Source organism: Vigna radiata, chromosome 4 (genome assembly GCF_000741045.1).
Source record: "Vigna radiata var. radiata cultivar VC1973A chromosome 4, Vradiata_ver6, whole genome shotgun sequence".
Taxonomy (NCBI): domain Eukaryota; kingdom Viridiplantae; phylum Streptophyta; class Magnoliopsida; order Fabales; family Fabaceae; genus Vigna; species Vigna radiata.
The window spans coordinates 10,624,627-10,648,033 of record NC_028354.1 but is presented as its reverse complement, the minus strand read 5'-3'; the positions used below and the strand labels follow the sequence as shown (position 1 = coordinate 10,648,033).

Below are 23,407 nucleotides of genomic sequence, written 5' to 3'. Positions count from 1 at the left end.
ACGCATCGTCCTTGCGGTAAAACCTTTTCTTCTTTTCTCTAAAAAAAATATATAATAATAAAAAATATAATTTAAAGGTTAAAGCACATGTGTGATCGCACACATCGTCCTTGTGCTAAAACCTTTTCTTCTTTTCTCTAAAAAAAATAATAAAAAAAATAATTTAAAGGTTAAAGCACATGTGCGACCATTCTGTCGGCCTTGTGCTTAAAACCTTTTTCCTCTTCTTTCAAGAACTATCAAAATTTATTTTAAAAGGTTTTATTACATGTGCGACCATTATGTTGGCCTTGTGCTGAAAACCTTTCTCTTCTTCTTTCAAAAACTATCAAAAATTTATTTTAAAAGGTTTTAGTACATGTGCGACCATTCTGTCAGCCTTGTACTGAAAACCTTTTTCTTCTTTTCTTTCAAAAAAAATCTACAAAAACTTATTTTAAAAGGTTTAAGCACACGTGCGACCATTCTGTCTGCCTTGTGCTGAAAACCTTTTTCTTCTTCTTTCAAAAATTCTTTTAACACAAAAATTTATTTTAAAAGATTTAAGCACACGTGCGACCATTCTGTCGGCCTTGTGCTGAAAACCTTTTTCTTCTTCTTAAAAAAATCAACAACAAAAAATTATTTTAAAAGGTTTAAGCACAAGTGCGACCATTCTGTCGGCCTCGTGCTGAAAACATTTTTCTTCTTTCAAAAAAAATCAACAAGCAACTTATTTTAAAAGGTTTAAGCACACGTGCGATCATTATGTCTGCCTTGTGCTGAAAACCTTTTTCTTCTTCTTTCAGAAATTCTTTTAACACAAAATTTATCTTAAAAGGTTTAAGCACACGTGTGACCATTCCGTCGGCCTTGTGCTGAAACCTTTTCCCTTTTTACAAAGACATCAAAACACAAAAACATCCTTTTCTAAACAACGAACAATCTTTAATCTAGAACTACGTAACCTTGATTTCTCATTTTAGTGAGAATACGTAGGAGCAAGGTCAATCCTTGTCGGGCTCAAAAAACTAAAAATATATTTTTGTTTCTTTAGATTGTCGTTTTTTGGGATAGTTAAACATTTTGTAAACCACATCACATTCGCGTATTTAATTAAAGGTACTGCCTTCGGGCAGACGTTGTAGGGTGCTGATACCTTCCCTACACGTAACTGACTCCCGAACCCCATCTTTGGTTTTCGTGGACCGTGCTTTATCATTTTATGGTTTTTCTGTAGTTTTCCAGAATAAACTATGGTGGCGACTCTGAACTCTTTTTCAAACTGTTTCTTTTTTTTGGATAGTCGTCCCGTCGCGATTCCGGTTGCGACACTATCTACTGTGATAATAATGCTACAATTAGTTTATCTAAAAATCCTACATTACATTCACGCGATAAGCATATTGAGATCAAACATCACTTCATACGTGATCATCTTAACAAGGATATTGTGGCTTTACAATACGTTCATATAGTGTTTAAAGAGTCAATCATCTAGGACAAATAGTCCAAAAGACGTCATATTGTTGCATCGTCTAAGACAAATTGTCTATCTGACAATTGCATCCATGCATTAGGTGTGCCTAAGTACTAAGCCCATCTTTAGAAGTTGTCTAGGATTTCCAAAGCCCAAACCCCTCTCCTATCTGCCAAAATCTTCTACGTATCAATCAAGCCATTACCCTTTCTATCTTCTCTATCTTCTATCTCTCGTTGTTCCTCGAAACTCTAAACCTTTGAGGTCATCGCTCATCCCACTCTTATTCGCTGCTGACTAACATTTTCTTCTCAACATCTTCTCTATATTCAAGAGACACAAAATCTCTTTTCTGAATATTTTCGTGTTAACCACATTAAATGGACGAGACTAATCAATCACCCATGACTAACTTTTTCCTATATTTAACACACTTCTCTACTCACTTTCTTAACACATTCTCTCAAAATCCTAATTCCTCTCTTGTTGTCATGCCCTCTCAACTCCCTGATTCTCTAGTCCTTCAACATTCCAAACCAATGAAGCCCTCTTCCAAACCTACTAACCAACATTGTCATCTCATCTGATCATCAGAACAAGATGCACATGATAATCAAACATCTTTGCCTACTCATATACTCAATGTTAAAGACAAAATCGTCTATGTGAACAAACGATCTCATGTTTTGAAGTTTAACAAAATAACATTAAAACGGGATTAAATATCATAAAGCAACCTAGGATAAAAACATAAAGTTAAAACCCCAAACAAACAAAACTAGAACCTAAACCCTAAACATAAAAATTATAGGAATACACTTAGGTGCTAGGAAATAGAAAAACATTTAGACTAGAACAACCAAACACTTGATTAGACAACGCCTTGTCTAAAAGTTTCGAAGAGAGAATTGAGCTAAACGTTTAACGCTCAAAATACCTGAATTAGGTATTTGACTTCTTTCAAAAACGATGCAGGTCGAGAAAATATCTTCAGCTAAAACCATTAAAAGACTTAACTATTAAAACACACAAGAAAGCCTGAGTAAGCTAAAAGATATATGTCTACAAAGAGACAAAAACAAAAGAAATGTTTACTTGAGTTAAGTTGATACCATAAGCAAATTAGACACGTCATCTTATGATGAAACATCTATATGTTTGGTGCCTTCAAATCAAAAGAGCTTATTTGTAATATGCTACCTAACGGTAGGAAATAAAAAAACATTGCTATTCTAAGCAAGCATTAAATGACATTAAATTCCCAACGTTCAAAATCAACAAAAGTAATAAGAAAAGTCATATCTGCTGCATGAACAATTTACTCTAATTTTGCAGATGAGCTATTCTATAGGCATCCACAGTGTTACAGATCAAATATCAAATGTATACGTTAGAGACAAAAGAGATAATCATGGAATGTTCCTCTCTTGAAGCAAAGTCAAAAAAGATCGTACAACCTACTCAAGCAAAGGATTGAATAAGCATGCCTACTTTGACAAGTTGACTTACAGAACGGCTGCTATGAAAAGAAGAAAGGAAAACAAAAGCATCAAGAATACGAACTTGATGGAGGTTGCTTTTATGATTCTTCTTCAACAAGAGATGCTCTCCAAGATGTGTTGATGAAGCTCTTCAAATGATGGAAAACATGTGAGATGATGAACGTTGTGGAAGCTTTTCAAGATGAAGAGATGTGGTTGACGGTGTTGGATTGTCTGGGTAGAAGTCCTTCTAGGAATTGAGGTCAACCATGAAGGAGAAGGTAAGAAGAAGTCTAGAGAAAGACATTTCTTAGAGTGAGAACTAAGGAGAAGGAGACTTGCAAATTTGGCAAAAAAACTTTAGCATTCAAAATAGTTCTAAGAAATTATACAAGGTTGCCTCTACTTTTATAGGTAAAGGAGTAGGCTAGCATTTAATGAACTAGAAAGGAACTAGAAGCTTCCTATGGCAAGGGGGAGGAATGTAGCCTTCCCTCCTAACTATCGTCCAAGTTCAATGTCTAGGAGCCTCCCTTGACGTTCACATGTTCCAAAGGCTTCCCATGACCCATTTTAGGCGCATATTCACCTACCTCGAGGTTTATGTTGCGTTACTTTACTCTACTAAGCTTATAAAACAACGTTAAACAAATTGTTTTAGCCAAATACAAGGCCTTTAGAAACCATTTTACATATCTACAAAAAGTGTTTTAAGATAAATAAGAAGACCAAAATGTGATCCTTCACAAGAGTAGAATCCTTGAAGCTCCATCTTCTTTTTCCATCTTCTTTGACCATGGCTCTTTGAGAGGTCCAATGTGTTCTAAGGCTTAAGGGAAAGCAATAAAAAGCTTGAAAGTCCTTCTTCTTCTTCTTCTTCTCATCTCCTAGTCTTAGCATAAGTTGATGCTCCCTTCATGGATCTCCATTTAATTCCCAAATCGGATTCCACCAGAGCTACAAACATAGTCCAACAGACAAATATTCACAAAGTCTATAAATAACGTTTTTTAGCCTTGTATTTTGAGTCAAGTAGAATAACCTTTTTCACCACTTAATTCAAAAAAGGACCAAGGCCTAATGTTGACCCAAGTAAACATCCAAGCTTGTTTGACCAAGGGGATCAACGTTTTCAAACTATCTTGCTGAGCAACGGGGTGGGCATCCTACCTATGTGTTAGTGGTTATGTGTCACTTTCATATTGGAAAGGATTTCCCATATGTAGACATGTCCTCCTCCTAATGGAAAGGATATTTTTCACATGTTGTCCTCTTAATGAAGAGTATTTTTACCTTGTTTTCCAATAAGTTTGAGATTTTAGGTTCCGCTTCTACAAATTAGAGACACCTTCGACCTATAAATAAAGGTGTTTCTCACTCTTGTAATTATATTTGAATTTAAGTAATGTTATACTATTACTTTTGAGTCATATACTCATCTTAGATCACCCACGGTTAGAACGTTCCAAGTGGTCTCCTATAGCCACATTCCTCATAAAATTGATCTAACATCTCCTTAAGCATTACCAAACACCATTCCCTTCCACTTTATATCACCTTTGGCCAAGAACCTTACACCTTTCCCCCACCAAATTTTCGTATCCCATCAGCATTCCAACTATGTCCATGACATATGTTCTAATTTTAGTCTAACCCAACTAAGAGGAGTGTTATCAACAACACATCAAATTCCAATAGTGTCTCCTAGAAGAAGAAGCAACTTCAAATAAAACAGATAAGAAGATATTTCCAAAAAATTATAAGGTAGAAGAAGAAATTGATGGACTACAAAAAAGCAATTGCCTCAAACTCTTAGGCAACCTATTTTTTTCACCTTAGCAAACATTCATAAATTTGTGTTTTAGATTATATAAATCTAAAATATAAATTTCAATTTTAAATGATATCATTCAAAATATATGATTTATACTTTTGCACCTAAACAAACATTAACAATTTTTTAAATTTTAAATTACATAATCTAAAACATAATTTTACAATTTAAATTATGTCATCCAAAATTTGTTTATTTTATATTATAAAATATACCATTCAAAATTTAGTTTTGGTTTAATACCTATTTTGATCCCTCGATTTGTAGGGTGTATTCAAAGTTATCCTCCTTTTTTTTTTTTCAAAAGTTCACTAATGTCCTATATTTTGCAAAAAAATGGTTCCCATTAGCCTTTTTGCTTACGACAGACTTGCCCCCTTAGCAAAAACTGAATGACTTGTACACTTATTCATTATGTGGCACGCTGAGTTGAAATGACTTGGCAAGGTGTATGGAAATGTTGAAATGTTAAAAGCAAAGGGTTAGGGTTGTTGTTGATTCGTTCTGAAATGAGCAAATTTGTTGTTCCTAAATTTAAAAGCAAAGGGTTAGGGTTAGGAATGACTTCTTCACAAAGATTTTCTTCTTGTTCGAAGACATGGGGCAAAGGATTTTTGCATTCCTCACATGGTGTTGTTTCTAGAGGAGGTGGGATAACCCTTATTAGCCACTATGGTGATATTGCTATAACGAAAGTTGCCAAAACTACAAGGAATGTTGGGAGATAATTTTAGGGATGTTGTCATTACAAGGTTTTTTTAATACCCTAGTCACTCTATGTGTGGTGAATTTTACGTTCTAATACATTCCCTAACTTTGAACCAATTATGCTGCCTAATTTGGTGAATAATAGGATGGATCTTCAATTGGGATGTCACATAATTTTTTCAAGTGATGCTATGAAGACAACGCTGATGATAGAGATGGTACAATTGTGAGGCAATGTAGAAGGATATGTGATCTCGAAAATAATGTCAAAGACTTGCAAAGAAGGATAAAGTTGTTAGTTGGAGTTGTGTTTGTTCTGATTGCTTTGAACATTATCATATTGTGGTTGTGTTTAGGGTGATGTTAGGTGGACAATGTGTAATGTATGTTTTGTTGATGTAATGGTTTAGGTGTTTTGCTTCATGTTTTGTTCATGTAAAGGATGATTATCAGTTTCTGTTGTAATTGAAATGAACAATCTAGTTTTGTGTAAGAAAGTTCGTTTTAATCCACCCTATGGTTTAAATATGTGAAATATGGTCCCCCTTTTCTTTAGAAATTGTGCAATTTGCTCCCTAACGTATATATGGCTATCATACATATGAAGGATACCTGGCATAATGTACTAACAGATATAATAACATAATATCAGAACATTTAATATGACTACATATACACTAAGAAAGTAATTAAAGTGCTTAATATCAGTACAAAATACATCATTAAAGTGCTTAATTTCACTACAAAATACATAATTAAAGTGTTTAATATGAGTATAAAATACATCCAAATTTTGTGAATGAAAGTCAATAAATTGACATCTATGGAGTTTTTCTTCTAACATCTAACTTTTTCCTTGTTATTGGTGGAGTTAAATCTATGTGGATTCTTGACTTGGTTGTGTTGGGTGAGGTGATTGGGGACTTGGTGGTTGTGATGGTACAAGGGATTGTGTACTTTGTGGCTGTGATGGTTGTGTTGGTTCTATGATTGGTTAGGTATTTTGTTGTTGAGATGGTTTTGTTGGTTGTCTTGGTTCTATGATGTATGGACATAAATGACGATGTTTTTTGTTGTGCCCCACTTCATAGAAAATGAATGCTACATTTCTTTTTGTGCCCACCAACACTCATTTTGGTCCTATCCTTAGTTAGCTCCCATGGCTCCAACCTTATGTTTTCCTTTGGCCTCCCAAGCAACTTCCTCTTAAGTGGTGACAATAGACCAGTGAAGCTTGTTCTTTCCCATAGGAAGTGTCATTGACAGGATAAATGATGGACGCATATGCCTCTTCATATGTGCATTTTTCGAACCAAGTTGGTATAAAATTTTATGGGTCTACATTTGAATAGTTCATTGCTCCAGTTGCATGACAACATGGGATGCCAGTGATCATCCACTTCCTGCAGCTACATTGTTCACTGTTCAGGTCCATTGTGAACTTGTTCCCAATGACTGAAACATGCCTAACCTCAAACATCCTTCTTGTAGACCAACTAAAAGACATAAAGCAGCTAAACATAAATAAAGCACATCAACATAAATGAGAATTGGATATGAACATAAATGACAATATTACCTTGGGATCCAATATCTTGATAAATTATATTCCTTCATAAGTCTCTTTTTGATCTTTGGACAGACAATGAAATCCATAGATGCCACCATCGTTCTGTTCGTGGCACATCGTTTCATCAAATACAGTCTGATATCTTCCAAAATGGTGATAAAGGGTTTTGCTCTGGCATGAACAATAAAATTGTTGAAACCTTCACTGATGTTGTTATCTAGGGATTCACAAATTGCTTGACTTATGAACCAAGATCTTGACCAATACATGTTGCACAAAAATGAAGAAAATAGGTTACCATACATGAGTGATTCAAATGTGCATGTAAGGTAAACAACGTACCTCGGGGAATGGCTATGAGGTATTTGTATGCTTCTTCATTGTTTGCTCTCATATTCAACATTCTCTCTCCCAAGCCTACAAGTACGTGCTTATGGCAGTCCTCCACATCAGATTCTTCAATATCTGACCAAAAAATCTTTTCCTAAAGTTTGCATAAAGGTGCCTAATGCAAAATCTTTCTTCTGCCCTAAGCAAAAGCTCTTGGATAGTTGGCACCAACTCCTGTCCACATCAATTTAGTAATCAAACATACATCATTTACAAAGCATGAAGTATAAAATAATGTAAGTAGTACATGTATCTTTTGTTTGTCAGACATCCACGTGCACGCCCCCACACACTTCATTATCCCCCAAGGTCTTTAACCAATAACTACAAAAACCACGTTCAATTGTCTTTATTCTTGACTTCAACTATTGCATATGCAAGGGGTAGCATTTGCTCATTTGAGTCCCTGCCAATAGCAGTAAGCAACTCTCCCTTATAAAGACCTTTCAAGAAAACAGTCATCTAAACAGATGATGGGCCTACAACTGACAAAATTATCCTTACATGCTTTCAGACAAACATAAAATCTTTGGAAGATTGAATGACCATTATTAATGTCAACTTTAACCTTAACCATTGACCTTGGGTTACATCTCAATAGCTCATATGCGTAGTAAAAAATCCTTGTAAATTGTTCTTTAAAATCTCTTTCACGTTGACTTGATGCCATTAACTTTGCCCTTCATGATTTCAAAATTGAAACATTTGTGTTCAATTTCCTTAATGTTTTATTACGTATGTCTTTAACCCTTATATTAGAATTGTCATGTAAAGACTTATCTATTTCCTGACTTAACCACTTAGTATTCCTCATTTTAATGTTCAGTTGTCTACTACAAGTATGGGTATCAATTATTTTCCTTAACTGTCAAATCTTGCATAATGGCAAATACCCAAGTAAGCTACCCATGGGCACTTACATTGCCCACCCATGTATCTCACCCTCACCCTACGGTTATCATTGTTTACAAACTTAAGAGCCCTTCCAGCATGAACAATATAGCTTCTAATGGCCTCCTTAAACTCATCATTATCGATAAATATAGTACCAAGTTCCCATTTGTAATTTGCAACTGACTTTTTTTCCCATATGTAGGAAAGGGACCACGACTTAGTCCATCGTTACTGTCATCCTCCTCACTTCCATTGTTTTCTAGAGTTAAGAGCACATCAAACACCCATTCATCATCTGACACCCCCTACCATGTCCTTCTGCTTCGCTATCATTGTTTTCATACCTATATTGTTCATTATTGTTGTCCAAACCATTACCCTAATTTCTTGCCTCCTCTAAGCACTCATCACCACTAATATGTGCTTCATCCTCACTGTCTATTTAGACTTCTTCCTCACTATGCAGTTTCAGTTCTTCCTCGCTCTTCATCTCAACTCCACCCTTTTGCTCCACCTCCACTCCACCCTCTTATTCCACCTCCCCTCCACCTCCATTCCACCCTCTCTCTCAACCATTATTCCACCCTTTGTCTCCACCTCCAGTCCACCCTCTGTCTCAACCTTCACTCCACCATCTCTCTCTGAGTCACCACCATAGTCAACAACTCCTTCCTCAACCTCTTTTTGCACTTCAACTTCTTCCTCCACATTTCCTTCTACACTAGCCTCAATATGTCCCAAACCTCCAACCTTACTACCCTCACCACTCTCTACAGGTCCTTGACAAAGGTAAATGTCCCAATAAGTTATCTCTCCACCTATATACTTAAAGGGCATTTCTTTTATTAAGGTCCCACGTGGTGGACCACTACATCAAACTTTTCCTCAGACATCCCAATCCCTACCCTACAAATGGAAACAGAGACTACTAAATTAACTTAAAGTAACACCTATGGAACCAATATCAACCCCCAAAACGTGACTACTAAAATCCCTCAAAACGCGACTACTTAAACCTCTCCAAAACGCGACAAATATAATCATATTTGAACCCAAACTGACAACACATTATAAAACAATTATAGATTCCATACTTTCAACACAACAAACATCCTAAATGAAAACAAATAATAAATTGTACAAAAGTAACCATTTTAACATGAAATTAAATCCTAACACAAAACCAAGAACAACAACACCATGTTAAAAATACTTACTTGACCAACCAAGAATAATGAACTAGAAACTCAATTTGAACACCAATTTGAACATATTTTTAAACCCCAAATCGTCAATTGATTTTACCCCAAAATGTAATTTCACGTCTTTAACCCCTCAATTGATTTTAAACCTCTATTATAACAATTCCATGTCATTTATTTTTATTCTCAAAATTAACACATCAAATAACCTCACCATGCCACATCACCAATAGGATTGATGTGAACCAATTTTGCAAAATATAAGACTTTAGAGAACTTTTGCGAAAAATGACAACTTTAAACACGTCCTACCAAATAGGTATTAAACATTTAGTTTTCTATATTTTGAAATATACAATTCAAAATACATATATCATATTTCAAAATATATAATCAAAAATATTTTTTATTTTATATTTTAAAATATATAATCTTAAATACAAAAATATTATATTACAAATTACACATTCTGGAATACAAAGTTAATGGAAATTCAGGTTGAAATTATAGAGATGCAGGAAGAAGCTGCCAATCCCTCAAAATGTTTTATGGTTGGTTGAGAACAATTGAGGCCACAGATGGTGTACTCCTACACGTTCCAAATACGTTGTATAAAATCCATTCTTATTACAATCTTCCAATTTTAATGGTAAGCCATACATGCTTTTATAACATTGCTATTTTTTTTAGGAGTGCTCATTATTGAGACTGAATTCAATTAACATATCTGCAAAGACGGCGTAGTTCTGCAGAGCCATAGAAACAATATACTAAACTTGCAACTGTCATGGCTTGTTTATGGTTGAAAACATTTATTCTCTTCACACATGTCTACCTATCTACAACTAAAAGCTGAATTAGAGGAGCCTCAAGTACAAGTGACTGCATAGAAGGTTAACAATTCTACAATGAAATCATCTGGAAAATAGTATGGCTTAGGTGGGAGGTTGGGAATCATCTGACCGAGTAATCAATAACGTCTACCTCCAGCTGTTGATAGAAGAACTCGATTTTGCTTTTTACCTTTCTTCCCCAACTCATTAGTCTTTGGTGCATTCGAGCTTATATTTGATTCTGCTCTTGATATAACATTGGAGTATGACTGTGTCTCCCCGTTTCTCGAACCTACAGAATTACAAATTTTTGGGCACTTCAACTACTTGATTGTTGTTCCGTTATATAGCACTCGAAATTTTTTCCATGCAGAATATATAAATTTGCATAAACATATAATACCTGTTGGGGCAGAAGAATCAATTGTCGTATTGTTATTGTGTAGACCACTAGTTTCTTGAATTTGCAAGGATGGAGAATCATGAGCAGCAGCAAACCCAAGTCTCGTGACATTCGAGAACGATTTTCTCTCCCCAGCTACGGGAGGACTTGAGGAAACAGTTGAATTTCCTAGAGCTGAAAAAAACATACAATTACATAGATCCATGTCACAACATTGTCCAAGTATGATACACCACATAGCACAAAACCATAAATTGCATATATTATATCAGAACACTGCTGTAAATGAAAAGTAAAACAGAAGAGGGCAAGGCCCCAGTGCGATGATGGAAATTAAAAGTTAACACAAGTACAGCACAGATAAATGAAAAGTAAAACAGAAGAGGGCAAGGCCCCGGTGTATTCTTTCCTTATCTTTTATTTTTACGTTCAAGTCCTGTTATTGTTCGTTCCCATTATGGAACTACCTCGATAAAAATTACTGTATGGATGGATTGTTAATCAATAGCAGCGGAACTTTTATTCTAACAACCAAAATGCAGATTACCTTCAAAGTCATCCATGGAGAATGCTGGAGGATCATCATGAGATGTAAGCTGACTACTGAATGATATGGGAAGCGTATAAGTACCTGTAGCTTCAGCCCTTATTTTTTCCTGCCGTTCCTAAAACAAAAATATAGCATGGGAAAGCACATTCCAACATTTCAAAAACAAAACAAAATACATGAAATATGAATAAAAGGCATATGATGATAAAATAAAAAATAAAAATACCAACAGTGGGCAAAACGGCCAGCATTAACTTGCAACTAGAAGGCTTTGTGGCACTGTTTTAGTCCATAAAAAAAGTTACAGAAGCTACATTCAACTGTAACCTAAAAAGGGTATCTAGATTAAAAAACCTATATGTTTGCACAATCGTAAAGCTTAGTCTCACCCTACCCTGAGAAGATTTGATTAACACGCTACCTCCACTACTTGCACATCAGACAAGACTTACAAATGAAATAAATAATGAATGGAAAAGGTTGAAAAAGTATTAGTTTTCTGAGAGAATTTCCTTTCCATAACTACCATGTTAAGAGACCCTAATGTGAATCGGGTTATTTGAGGTCTTCTAAAACTTAAGGAAATCGGAATAAATAAAATACGATGGGCTACATTGATACCTTTTTTGCAAGTTGTTTTCTCTGATTTGCACGTTTCTTTATTTCATCCATAAATGGAGCCAGTGCTTCAGGAGGTAACAACTCACTCAAATCAACTTCACAAAGCTGTAAAATTAGTAAACACCGATTATAAATCATCAAAAAATTATCTTGGAACCATATAACTCTTTGAATAGGTACCTGAAATGTTGTGGTTAACGGAAAATGACTTAGGAATCGATATCGCCTCCTCATGGCCTCAGACTGAGTAACTGTCTCCAATTGTAGAATCCTTCCATTTATTCTACAATGAACAAACTTTGGTTATAATGAATTTAAAGCTTGGTTGCTCAGTGATCCCTCACCAAATAGATAGACGTTCATTGAAGACCAATACATCAAACCATAAAAATACACACAAAGATCCGAAACATCAACTAGTATACTCAAATCCATAGATTTTGAAAAGACAACTTCTATCAATACTACTATTGTAGGCATCGACATTTATGATGAAATGGATAAGATGAAAGCTGTTAGATATATTATATTTTAGATAAATATCTTATATTTATCTTTTATCTTTAGTTAGTTTGTTATTATACTTTATTTGTATTTTGAACTTAGCCCATATTTCTTCTATTATTCAACATGGTATCTAGAATCTGATTATTTTAAGCAAAAAAAAAAATCATTGCCTCTCTCACTACACTTGTTGTCGGCGATGACGCCATCTACAGTTGTCGCCGACATCATCGTCTAATGTTGCCACTACTGGAATTTGTCTACCCCCATTGTCTAATGTTGCCACTACTGGAGGTCCAACTTCAACTGACGATCACACGGTTTTGATCGTGTTATAGCCAGGCAACCACCGTGCCATCAACAATGCCTTCATCAAAGCTTTTACGTGCTCTCACCACCTTTTAAAGTGTGGATCTACTCTTTTTTCCGTCGTGTGTGGGGACACGTCACGTCTTGTCTCCTCTTAGGCAACGATTAAGGGAATCGAGGTTGCTCTTTTTCCTCTTTCAGGTTCGTCGTGTGTGGTCACACATCCCATCTCCTCTCAAGCAGCTAATCAGAGCATCGAGGTCACTCTTTTCCTCTTTCAGGTACCTTGAATGGAGAATCTTGGATTTTTAAGGTTGTTTTCTCCGTTCATCAATGGTTTCTTTCGTTGTTGTCTCTTCTGACCTCCATTTTGTTGTCACCATTATGTTTGACCTATCCATATATGTCTTTTCTCTCGTGGCAAAGATGGTTTTTGTTAATTTATTTATAATCGTGGTGGCTCATCAACAATAACCACACCACAATCATTTTGTAAAGTAAGGTTTACATCCTCATTTATATATTATAATTTAATTACATTTCTAGTTGACTCACATAAACATAAACCAAAATTGGGACTTCATGACTCAATTTAATGTTGTTATAAATGATAAAAGTTCCACATTTATGCCAATATCATATTATCTTAAGCTCACAAACCAACCGCACATTTTTCCACTTATTTTCTAAGCACATAGGAGATTTAAAATTTGATTTTGTCCAAACCTGTGTGGAAGCATATCATAGCTCCCAAAATGGTGGAGCAAACACTTCATGTTCATCGGATGAAGAATTAGATGCTGACCGTCAGCAGCCTGAAATAGACAAGAGCGTGTAACATCCGGATGCCATCATTAAAGTTGGTTTGAGGCATAAAGCATTCGGGAATTGCTCAATGAAACTAAAAACAGCAATTCCTCATAGCAACTCTGAGAGTCCAAAAAATAAAGGGGTATAGGATAGCTAGGTAGACAATTTGAAATCATGGAAAATTAAAGACCCTGGTCAACATGTTGCAAGTAAATTAACCAAGCCTGCACAATAACTATAACCGTCAACCATGGAAAAAAATACATCTTTAGGACACAACGAAGAACATCAAAAGCAGTGATTTCCAAACCAAGTATAGAATCAAAAGCACTCATTTATAATTGGATTTTATGAATAACTAAGCCTTTATGTAGGAAACACTGGCCAGATTCTAGGGATCCTATCAGAAGTTGCTTTCTTTAAAAGATACTCATTTTGATTTCCTTGAGAACTTTATAGTTGAAAGATTAATAGGCGAAAACTCTAAGTGTTCCCCACCAACTCATTGGATAACACAAGGGGTTCATTTTAATCTCACCCATAAATTGATTTTGACCCATTTCCCTCTAAGAAAGAACATATTTATAGGGAATATCTTATGACAATCCCGTGTGTAAGTGTTTGGCAAAGCTTATGAAAATAGCTTATCATATGTCCACAAGTTGCTTTCAGCTTATTTCAATAAACTCTCTAATATTACTTATAAAAAGCGATTAGAAATTTTATAAAAATTAATTAAGCTTATTTCCTTGTTAATTATTAACAACTCATGCATACATGTTTAGATGATAAGCATTTATTGAATAAGTTCTTAATTAAATTGGTGGTCTGTCTCTTGATACCAACTTAAAGAGTTGAGAATAGCTAAAATGTTTTCATTTCACTTTAACTTTTGATACAACTTACTACTGCATTTATAGGAGACAAAAAAGCAAAAAGGGCGGGAAGCTCTTAACAAAACCCTAAAAGAAAAATCCCTTACATAAATATTAATAATAATAAAGACATTAGAGGGCACCTAGTTATTTTCACTCGATTTCCAGCCTATTTCCCATTAAAATGTTTACCGATTTTTTCTCTTAAACCAAACACCTGTATTTTTCCACTTAAATTCTCATCAATTTCCATTCACCTTCCCCATTTCCATCCACACTATTAGTCAACTATTTCTCTCCTTCCTACCAAATGAACCCTATATAATATCAAATCGTTCCACATGATTTCAATATGAAAAATCAGTTCATAATTTATAGACACGTTTGTTGTATCCAAATAGAAAATTGTGAAGCAAGAAACATATGATACAGAACACAACTAAAACCAACTGTCCTTAGTTACCTGGTAAAAACTATATGAATCATTTCCCTTCATTTCTTCAACAACACCATCATCTGCTGGCCTTTGAATACTATTCTTCTCCTCATATGAAGAACATAAATTCATTTGTTGCTCTATTAATTCTTTCTCCTCATTCAAAGTTTGGTTAGAACAGGCTCCAGCAGTTGACTTTTCCAGAATCGAAACCTTAATTTGGTCACTGTAATCAGTAGAGGAAGTTTTTGACCCATTAGAACAGTTTTCATCATCAGTATCCATAGAATTTGCGACCATGGATTGTATCTGATGTGCATGATCAATGGGCTTAGAACTTTCACTGTCATGAGACTTTTGCTCATTCCAATGCCGCTTCCTCTGTTCCAGTTGCTGCATTGCAGCACAAACATAAGGAAGCTTCTCCAGGTCATCAACAAGACCAGAATCTGCTCTGGCCAGCCAACCATCTAGATCAGATATTGAATGCCTCACTGAGAGATCTACATCTGATGTAAGAGTAAACTTTGAAAAGGGATCACAGAAGTGTCCATTACCAAATGATATGATATTTGTCTCTTGTTTAATTTTACTTGTCAGAGTAAATGAGTCCTTTTTCCGAGTTAAAAAGGTGAACTCAACATTTTCTCCTACTTGATACTGTTTGACATTTGTGATGTGAACTGTATATAAATCCTTGGCAGATGTCATGACAAAGCACAGAGGACACCTTTTCCAGATATCACCTTTGTGATCCTCTTCACCCATCATTAAGTACTGTAGAATACATGGGAAACAGAAAATATGTCCACATGAGGTTATCTGCGGACACAGTGGATACTCCAAACAAATTGGACACTGAACTGAGAAGGGGGTCAAATATGTCACACATATAATGTCTTCCCACTGCAACATTTTATCAGGATCCATCGACTCAGGAGAATAATTTCCCGAATCTAACACCATGAACTTGTAATTTGCCTGCAAAAACAAATCTTTATTGTATGGCTTCCTCTTCCAATGCCTTCTTGCTGCAGGGGGGGGAGGGGGACCCCGGGGTTGAGAACGGGATATTGGGTCATATTGAAAATTCAGCAAGTAATTTCCGTTCACAGTTTGAGCTTTCCTCCCTGCCAAAGGGGTACTTCCATGAGAACCCACGGACCCAGGAGCTTGTTGGTTTCTATGAGAAGAAACCATTCCTGCCCGTCTTCCTCCGTGAATCCTAGAACGTGTTCTAGAGTTTTGCTGAGGTGAAACCGTCAATCCACTTGGAGACCCTAATTCTGTCACCTAGAAGCCACACAAGGGAACAAAATAGTAACCAACGGATACCCAAATATATCAAAAGAAAGAAAACACAGTTCTACAGTTCTACCAGGCCATGAGCTTCCATAAAGCAATCCTAGATAATCAGAATCACAATACCTTTTCGGAAGATCCACCAGAATCTTCAGTAGCTTGAGTCGAAGAACCTAACAACAACATTGAAACACTTAATCAGTTAAACAAGCAGAGCACCAATCAAAAGCAAAAAAATAAATAAATAAATAAACATACCCCTTGACCATTCAATTTTCTAAACAAAACAAAACAAAAAACACCACAATTTCACAGAAGAAGTGACCAATCATGATTATTTTCTCGTGTCAACCAAATAGCGTAGAATTTAAAGGGAATGGGAGAGATCGAAGAAGGAACCTGCGATACTGGAGATCTGGAGAGATCCGAGCGCGTGGTGGAGTGGGGGTGAGAGGTAAGGGAAGGGTTGTTGAGGAAGAGGGCTTCCGATGCCATGTTGGGGATTAGGGTTAGGAGACGGCGCTGATGAAGAAGACGAAGATGACGCTTGGGTTTGTGAGGGCAAGATGGACATGAAAGTTCTGGAAGGAGGGTTTGGGGTGTGTTCGTTGGTGGTTCAGCTTCTATTCTACTTTACCAAACTTCATTAAATCAAACAACCTTTTATTTCTCATCTGTTGGTCTCCGTGGGCATCGCTGCCGCATCTTTGCCGAATATTGGGTTTACGCCACCACAACATTCCAATAGAATGAATAGATTCTTTATTTTTTTTTCTTTTTTTTTCCTTTTTTTTCAATATTATCTACAATAATAAATTTATGGTTTTGAAAAGAAAAAATTTGAATTTTAAAAAATATAAATTATTAACGGAATATACTTCTTGTCTTCAGTTAGTTTTTCAAAATAGTGTCGATGTGTTTTTTTATTAATTTTCTTTAAATAAAGTTAAAAAGAAATATGGAGAAATTAAGTTGACTTAATGGAAAAAAAATTAGAAGAGGTGTGGAATATGTCATATATTGAAATCCTCCTGTAAGAAAACAAATTAACATATTAATAGTTAACATTTATGAAGAAAAATAATAATTTTGGAAATCTTCGAAAAATTGTGTGGACAAAAAATTTCATCAATTTTTTAATTTGATGTTTTTAAATGTTAGTTTCAGATTAATTAATATATTTTATCATATAAAATATGTCCCTGTGTTTTTATATTTATGTATTTATCATTGTATATTAATAAAAGTAAAGAAGAATAGACCAAATAAATCTTATGAAATTGAGAGTAAATTACTTTTTTTTAATTAATTTTTTTGTATTGAATTCACGTTTCCTATTTTCAGGAAAAATAAAGATGATTTAGTAATTAAATTATCTTAACAATTATAGATATCTATATGAATATGACCAACTTTATTATTGTACAATTACTGTATATTATTTTCAAATAATACAAATCTCCATTATCAAAAACTTACATTAGAACACTTCAACCATTTTTTTTGCTAAAAGAATTTTAAAACTGCCTTAAATATTTTCAAAAAGTTTTAAAATAAATTTAATTTATGAAAGATTGTTTAAATAAGGGTTTGTAAATGTGCTTTTCTAGTATGTTGGTGTTGATAGCAATAAAGGCAATTATCGGATGACTAGACACAAAACAAGTTTCAGTTTTCATTCTCCACAAAGGTAGCCTTCTTGGATTATGGGATAAAAATACTACTATTTAGTTGCAATATGAACGTTATTGGGGGAGATTTTGACATCAATTATAACGTATAAGATCCGGAAAAAATATGAATATTAAAATTAAAGTAGTAGTGAGACTTTGGATTTTTGTTTGGAAATTTTTGAGCGTATATTTTGTTATAATTATTATGTTATCTTTTTATTTTTATATTTTTTGTCTAGGAGCAAAATGATCTTTTACCTTCATTTAATTAGTGTAGAAATTAATTAAGAGGGTGTAGAAAGGAAGATCATGCAAATTAAATAATTTGGATATTTAATCAAATGATATTATGTAAATATTTTAGAAAAATTAGTTAAATGAAAATAGAAGATATAATTTTGGTGGGTTTAAATATTAAAAGAGATATTATTATTAGAGAAAATCATTATTAGAAATTGTTAGATATTCTGAATTTTAAAAAGATTTGGTGGTTGATAGATATTTTAAAAAGTAGTTAAGAGAGAATAAGAGAAGAAATTTGTTATTATTTTTTAATATAAAATTTCAAAAGATATGTTTTTTAAAATGCAGAAGATTTTTATGGGCTTTGACCAAACTGTGATATGCACAATAGCCTTCCACAAGTCTCGAGCTTCCACGTCTTATGCAAGCCTAGTGTGCTTCCAACTTTTACTTCCAATAAGGCATGCTACAATGTTTATAATTTAACTTCAACGTTCCTTTATTTTATTAATAATCATTTTTAATAGAAGATATTTTAGATGTTGTGGATAATGGACTTGATCCATGAACTCTATAAATATATCACTCCATTCACTCCAAAAACATCATCAGAATCATTCTTCTTTAATTCTTTCTTCTCTTAGTTTTATTCTTTCTCTTTTCGTCTTCTCCTAAAAATGTTCTGGGTTTATTTTATTCTCTCTTCAGAGATCCTTGAGATACTCAGAAATTCTAAGAAGTTCATATTGTATCCTAGGGGGCTTGCGCAATACATCGTGGATAACTTATTAAGGACAGTGATCTAGACGCCTTAGAAAATATTTTTGTTCGTGATCTTTTTCTTTTATTGTCAACTTCTACAACAATCTTAATGACTTATGGCTGACAACAACAACTCAATCCTAGAGAATCAGAACATTGTTTCCGAAACTCAAACGATCTTCATGAAACCTTTCCTAGATGTATCAAAAATCGAAGTCTTCTCTAGTCAGAATTTTCTGATGAAAAAAAAAATGCTCTAGCTAGGACAAGCCAAATCTAGAAGCAAATCAAGCCATAAGTTCATGGATGAAGATTGCGAAATTTGGTGGTGGTGAAAGGTGTTGATAGCTCATGGTTTTGATGAGTTGTATGGTGATGGAAGGTGTGTTTGGTGGTTCTCTAAGAGAGGTTGGGTCAACTCTTGGAGTAAGGTGGCTAAAGGAGGCCACTTGGGTTGCTCTAGCCTAGGGTGACCTTAACGTTGTGTTCACTTGAACAAATTATACTGTTCAAGCGAATTTGCGAGCGAAGATTGATTTTAAAATCCTGTTCGCTTCTGATGATTTGAGAGGAGGGAAAAGCGCTGATTTGAGTGGATTGTGGGTAGATTGCACTGTTTCAACCATCTCTCTAATATGCAAAGATTTGTGCTGATTTACATGTAAAAGACCTATATACCCTGTGCCATTCTTCAAAATTCCAACTGATGTCCAACCCCTTATAATAATAAAAAACCGTAATATTAAAGTTAATATTAAAAAACGAAAATCCATTGTAGAGAGGGGATGACGAAGAAGAAGCTTGATGATGAGGAAGAAGAAGAAGAACACTATAGAAATCGGCGGATCGTGGAAGAAATTTGGCATGAAGGGTATTCGGATACACTGTTAGCGTATCTGGATCCATGTATATGAAGATTTTGGCAAGGGAAGTTATCCGGATACAACTTCCCATATCCGGATCCAGGGTTGTTCACGTTTTGCTAGGGGAGGTTATCCGGATACAAGTTCGTGTATCTGGTTCCAACTTTCGTTTTTGGATGGCAGCGAGGGGTTGTTTCCGGTTGTAGTCACCGGTTGGCCATGCTTTCCTTCATTGCTCCGGTAGTTAAATAAGTCCGATTTAAAGAGGTTAAATACGGCATCGTAATCACAATCACAATCGCAGCCCAGATAATTCTTCACATACTGTGATAGGAAAAATATCCTCACTTTTCTACAAAACCAGACGAAGCTAAGAGTGGCTCCGATTTCACCCTAACCAACCATCTTGCATCTTGCATCTTGTATCGATCGCGATTCCACCATCGAAATCTGGAAGCAATGTCAACCTCGAGCCAGCACCAGTTCCGATACACTCAGACCCCGTCGAAGGTTTTGCATCTTCGCAACCTCCCCTGGGAATGCTCCGAGGAGGAGCTCAAAGAGCTCTGCAAGCCCTTTGGTAAGATCGTCAACACCAGTGATGACCAAATAGTACTGCTTGTTAGGATTAATAGTAGAGGTATTTGTCTTCATAGCCTTGGAACACCCATGATGTATCTAGATGGAGCCAAAAGTCTTGTTGCTTGAATTAACTCCATGTACTACTATGGCTGTTCAATTCTCTTTTATTTGAGATGGCTTCTCAAAGAAGCTTTCTTCCTATGTTTAGACTGAACCTATGTTATATTGCAAATAAATATTAAGATTTTCATCTAATAAAATTGTCTGGACTATAAACTTATTTTTCTTCGATTTTGTTCATCTGTTAGTTTGTCTTGAATCTTAATTAGTATTTTTTTTTAGATTATGTAATATAATAACTCCTTTAATTATATGTTTGCTTAAAATTAATGAATCTCACTTTCGTAGACAAATAAATTAATAGTATTTCGTAACAAATTATATTACAAACAAATACTATATTTAAAAATAAAATTATTTTACAACATTATAAATTTATAATATTTTAAAAATTAATTTTACTTATTATTTCAATTATTATTAATTAATTTCCTCTCTTTATTAACATTTATACATTCAAATATAACATTAAAAAATAACATTTTATATTACTAAAATAACTAGGGGCATTTTGGTAATCTTTCATTTCTACCAATTAAACAAATTTTTTAATTCTATCACATCAATCAAATCCTACACTAATTCTCACAAACTTTACCCTCAAATCCACTCTCAATTACCCATAAATCTACTCAAAAAAACAACAAAAAAATTACCCTCAAATCCACTCAAATCATCTCCCTCAAATCATCTCCCTCAAATCCATTAAAAAGAACACAACCTAAAAGAGTAGTATGGCACAAAAATGGCAGCATAACTTTACTCTAAATCAAAGGTGATTACATGATGGAGAACACCTCTATTTATAGGCTAAGGTGTCTCAAAATGGCTGAAACTTTAACCTAAAAGAGCCACCTTGGTTGTCTTGGAGAGCAAGGAGAAATCCTCTCCAATAAGAGAGAGACAAGTGGCAAAAATCCTCTCAAATGAGTGAGTGACATGTGGCCACTACCTATGGAAAAACTCTTCATTCCTAGAGTGACACATGGCCACTAACTAGGAGGAAAACTCTCCAATGAGAAGCCTCCACATCTCTAGGACGAAATCTTGCTCCCTTGTCCTCCAAGCTTAGCCAAAATGTTGACCCCTTGGTCAACACACCCATTTTGGACATCCAAGCATAGTCAACTTTGGGTCTTGGCCCTTTGTTGACTTGTTTGGTCAAAATCCTATTCTACTTGGCCCAAAATACAAGGCCCAATTGAAATCCTACATTACTAGGCCTATAATACCAAGCCCAAATAAAATCTAGACTACTTGGCCCAAAATACAAAGCTCAAATAAAATCTAAACTACTTGGCCCAAAATACAAGGTCCAAAATTATTCTTACTCTACTAAATCTTCATGATGACTTAAGATGGCCCAAGAGAAAGAGTCTAGGCCTATCTTTCATAGATGTCTCCAACTCTTCATGAATGTGCTAGGTCATGGCAAGGGGTAGGCCATCATTTTCGACGTTGGCAAGAACGTGTGTCAACCCTATTAGACATGTACGGAGTCGCCTTTGCTTTTTCATCTTCAAAACTAGACTTCAATCTCCTTCCAAATTCAAACAAGTTGAAGATTGAGTTCATGCAAACAAGGTATGCCGCCATACTTTACTTAGTGCACTCTCTAACGATTTGTTCGATGTGTACTGTTCTTATAAGAAAGCAAAAGACATTTGGGATTCGTTGATTCTCAAATACACTGCTGAAGATATAGTCAGACAGAGATTCATTATTGGGAATTATTATCGGTGGGAAATGGTTGAAGACAAGGACATAAAGTCACAAATCAATAAGTATCACAAGCTGCTCGAAGATATTAAAGTGGAGAACGTTCTTTTGCCAGATGAATTTGTCTTAGAGCTATTAATCAAGAAACTGTCGCCTTCCTAGATTGATTATAAGCAATAATTGAAACACAGACACAAGCAAATGTCACTTTCAGAGTTGATCACTCACATAATAATTGAAGATACCAATAGGAAAGAATGTGCTACTGCGAGGGCCAAAGCTTTGTCTGCAAAAGCAAACATGGTAGAAGATAAACCTGATCCAAAATGGTACGAACACAAACCTGATCATAGTAAGAAAAGTAATTTTCAAAAATATCACCCCAACGCATCTAACCCCACCTTTAAGAAGAAAGGAAATTGCTTCGTATGTGGGAAGTCGGGCCATCATACACCACAATGCAAGCACATAGCAAGAAACGACAGTCCTCTTAGGACCAATATAGCCAAAGGAGATGACATTATTGTTGCAGTCCTTTCTCAAGTAAATCTGATGACCAATGTGAGAAAGTGGGTGGTAGACTCTGGTGCTACCAGAAATATCTATGCAAACAGAAGTGTCTTTACCTCTTACACTAGTGTAGGGGATGAAGAAGAACATTTCTACCTCGGTGATTCCAGGACCACTCCTATTATGGGAAAAGGAAAAGTTCTTCTCAACTCACATACGGAAAGACTCTGGCCTTGAGTGATGTGCTACATGTGCCATCAATCAGAGTAAACTTAATCTCTATAGCACTACTAGGAAAAGTGGGGGTTAAAGTGTCATTCGAGTCACACAAGATTGTAATGACAAAAAATAATGTTTTTGTGGTGAAGGGATATTGTGATCAAGGTCTCTTTGTACTTAACATTTCTGATAATATTAATGAATCATCTTTTTTTGCTTATATTGTTGACTCATATGATATATGACATGCTAAATTAGGACATTTGAATTCTTCTTATGTTATGAAATTACAATGGCTAGGATTAAATAATATGCATGATAAACAGAGTAATAAATGTGATATATGTGTAGAATCTAAAATAACCAAGAAGACATGTTATTTCATTGATCGTCAAACTGAATTGTCAGGGCTAATTCATATTGATCTAGCTGATTTAGAACAAACCATGTCTAGAGGAGGTAAAAATTATTTTGTGACCTTTATAGATGATTATTCTAGATACACCAAAGATTACTTAATCAAACATAAGGATGA

General features: G+C 34.9%; 2 protein-coding genes across 3 annotated transcripts; both read right to left on the bottom strand.

Moving 5' to 3' along the window:
• Positions 1 to 6,222: 6,222 nt before the first annotated feature.
• LOC111241459 lies at positions 6,223 to 7,830 on the bottom strand. Of its 2 annotated transcripts, XM_022779521.1 has the most exons (3): positions 7,395 to 7,830; positions 7,062 to 7,269; positions 6,223 to 6,978 (listed from the first exon to the last, which is right to left on the bottom strand). In XM_022779521.1, the coding sequence occupies exons 1-3, from the start codon at positions 7,453 to 7,455 to the stop codon at positions 6,813 to 6,815; spliced, it is 435 nt and encodes a 144-aa protein (XP_022635242.1). In that variant the 5' UTR covers positions 7,456 to 7,830; the 3' UTR covers positions 6,223 to 6,812. The 2 variants fall into 2 exon arrangements, 1 of the variants encoding a protein (XP_022635242.1); XR_002667439.1 differs by having other exon boundaries at positions 6,974 to 7,307.
• Positions 7,831 to 10,199: 2,369 nt separating this feature from the next.
• LOC106759257 (RING finger protein 10) lies at positions 10,200 to 16,901 on the bottom strand. The gene is made up of 9 exons (XM_014642341.2): positions 16,581 to 16,901; positions 16,308 to 16,354; positions 14,907 to 16,172; positions 13,485 to 13,573; positions 12,126 to 12,228; positions 11,946 to 12,050; positions 11,322 to 11,439; positions 10,775 to 10,948; positions 10,200 to 10,663 (listed from the first exon to the last, which is right to left on the bottom strand). The coding sequence occupies exons 1-9, from the start codon at positions 16,753 to 16,755 to the stop codon at positions 10,509 to 10,511; spliced, it is 2,232 nt and encodes a 743-aa protein (XP_014497827.1). The 5' UTR covers positions 16,756 to 16,901; the 3' UTR covers positions 10,200 to 10,508.
• Between the last annotated feature and the right edge of the window lie 6,506 nt (positions 16,902 to 23,407).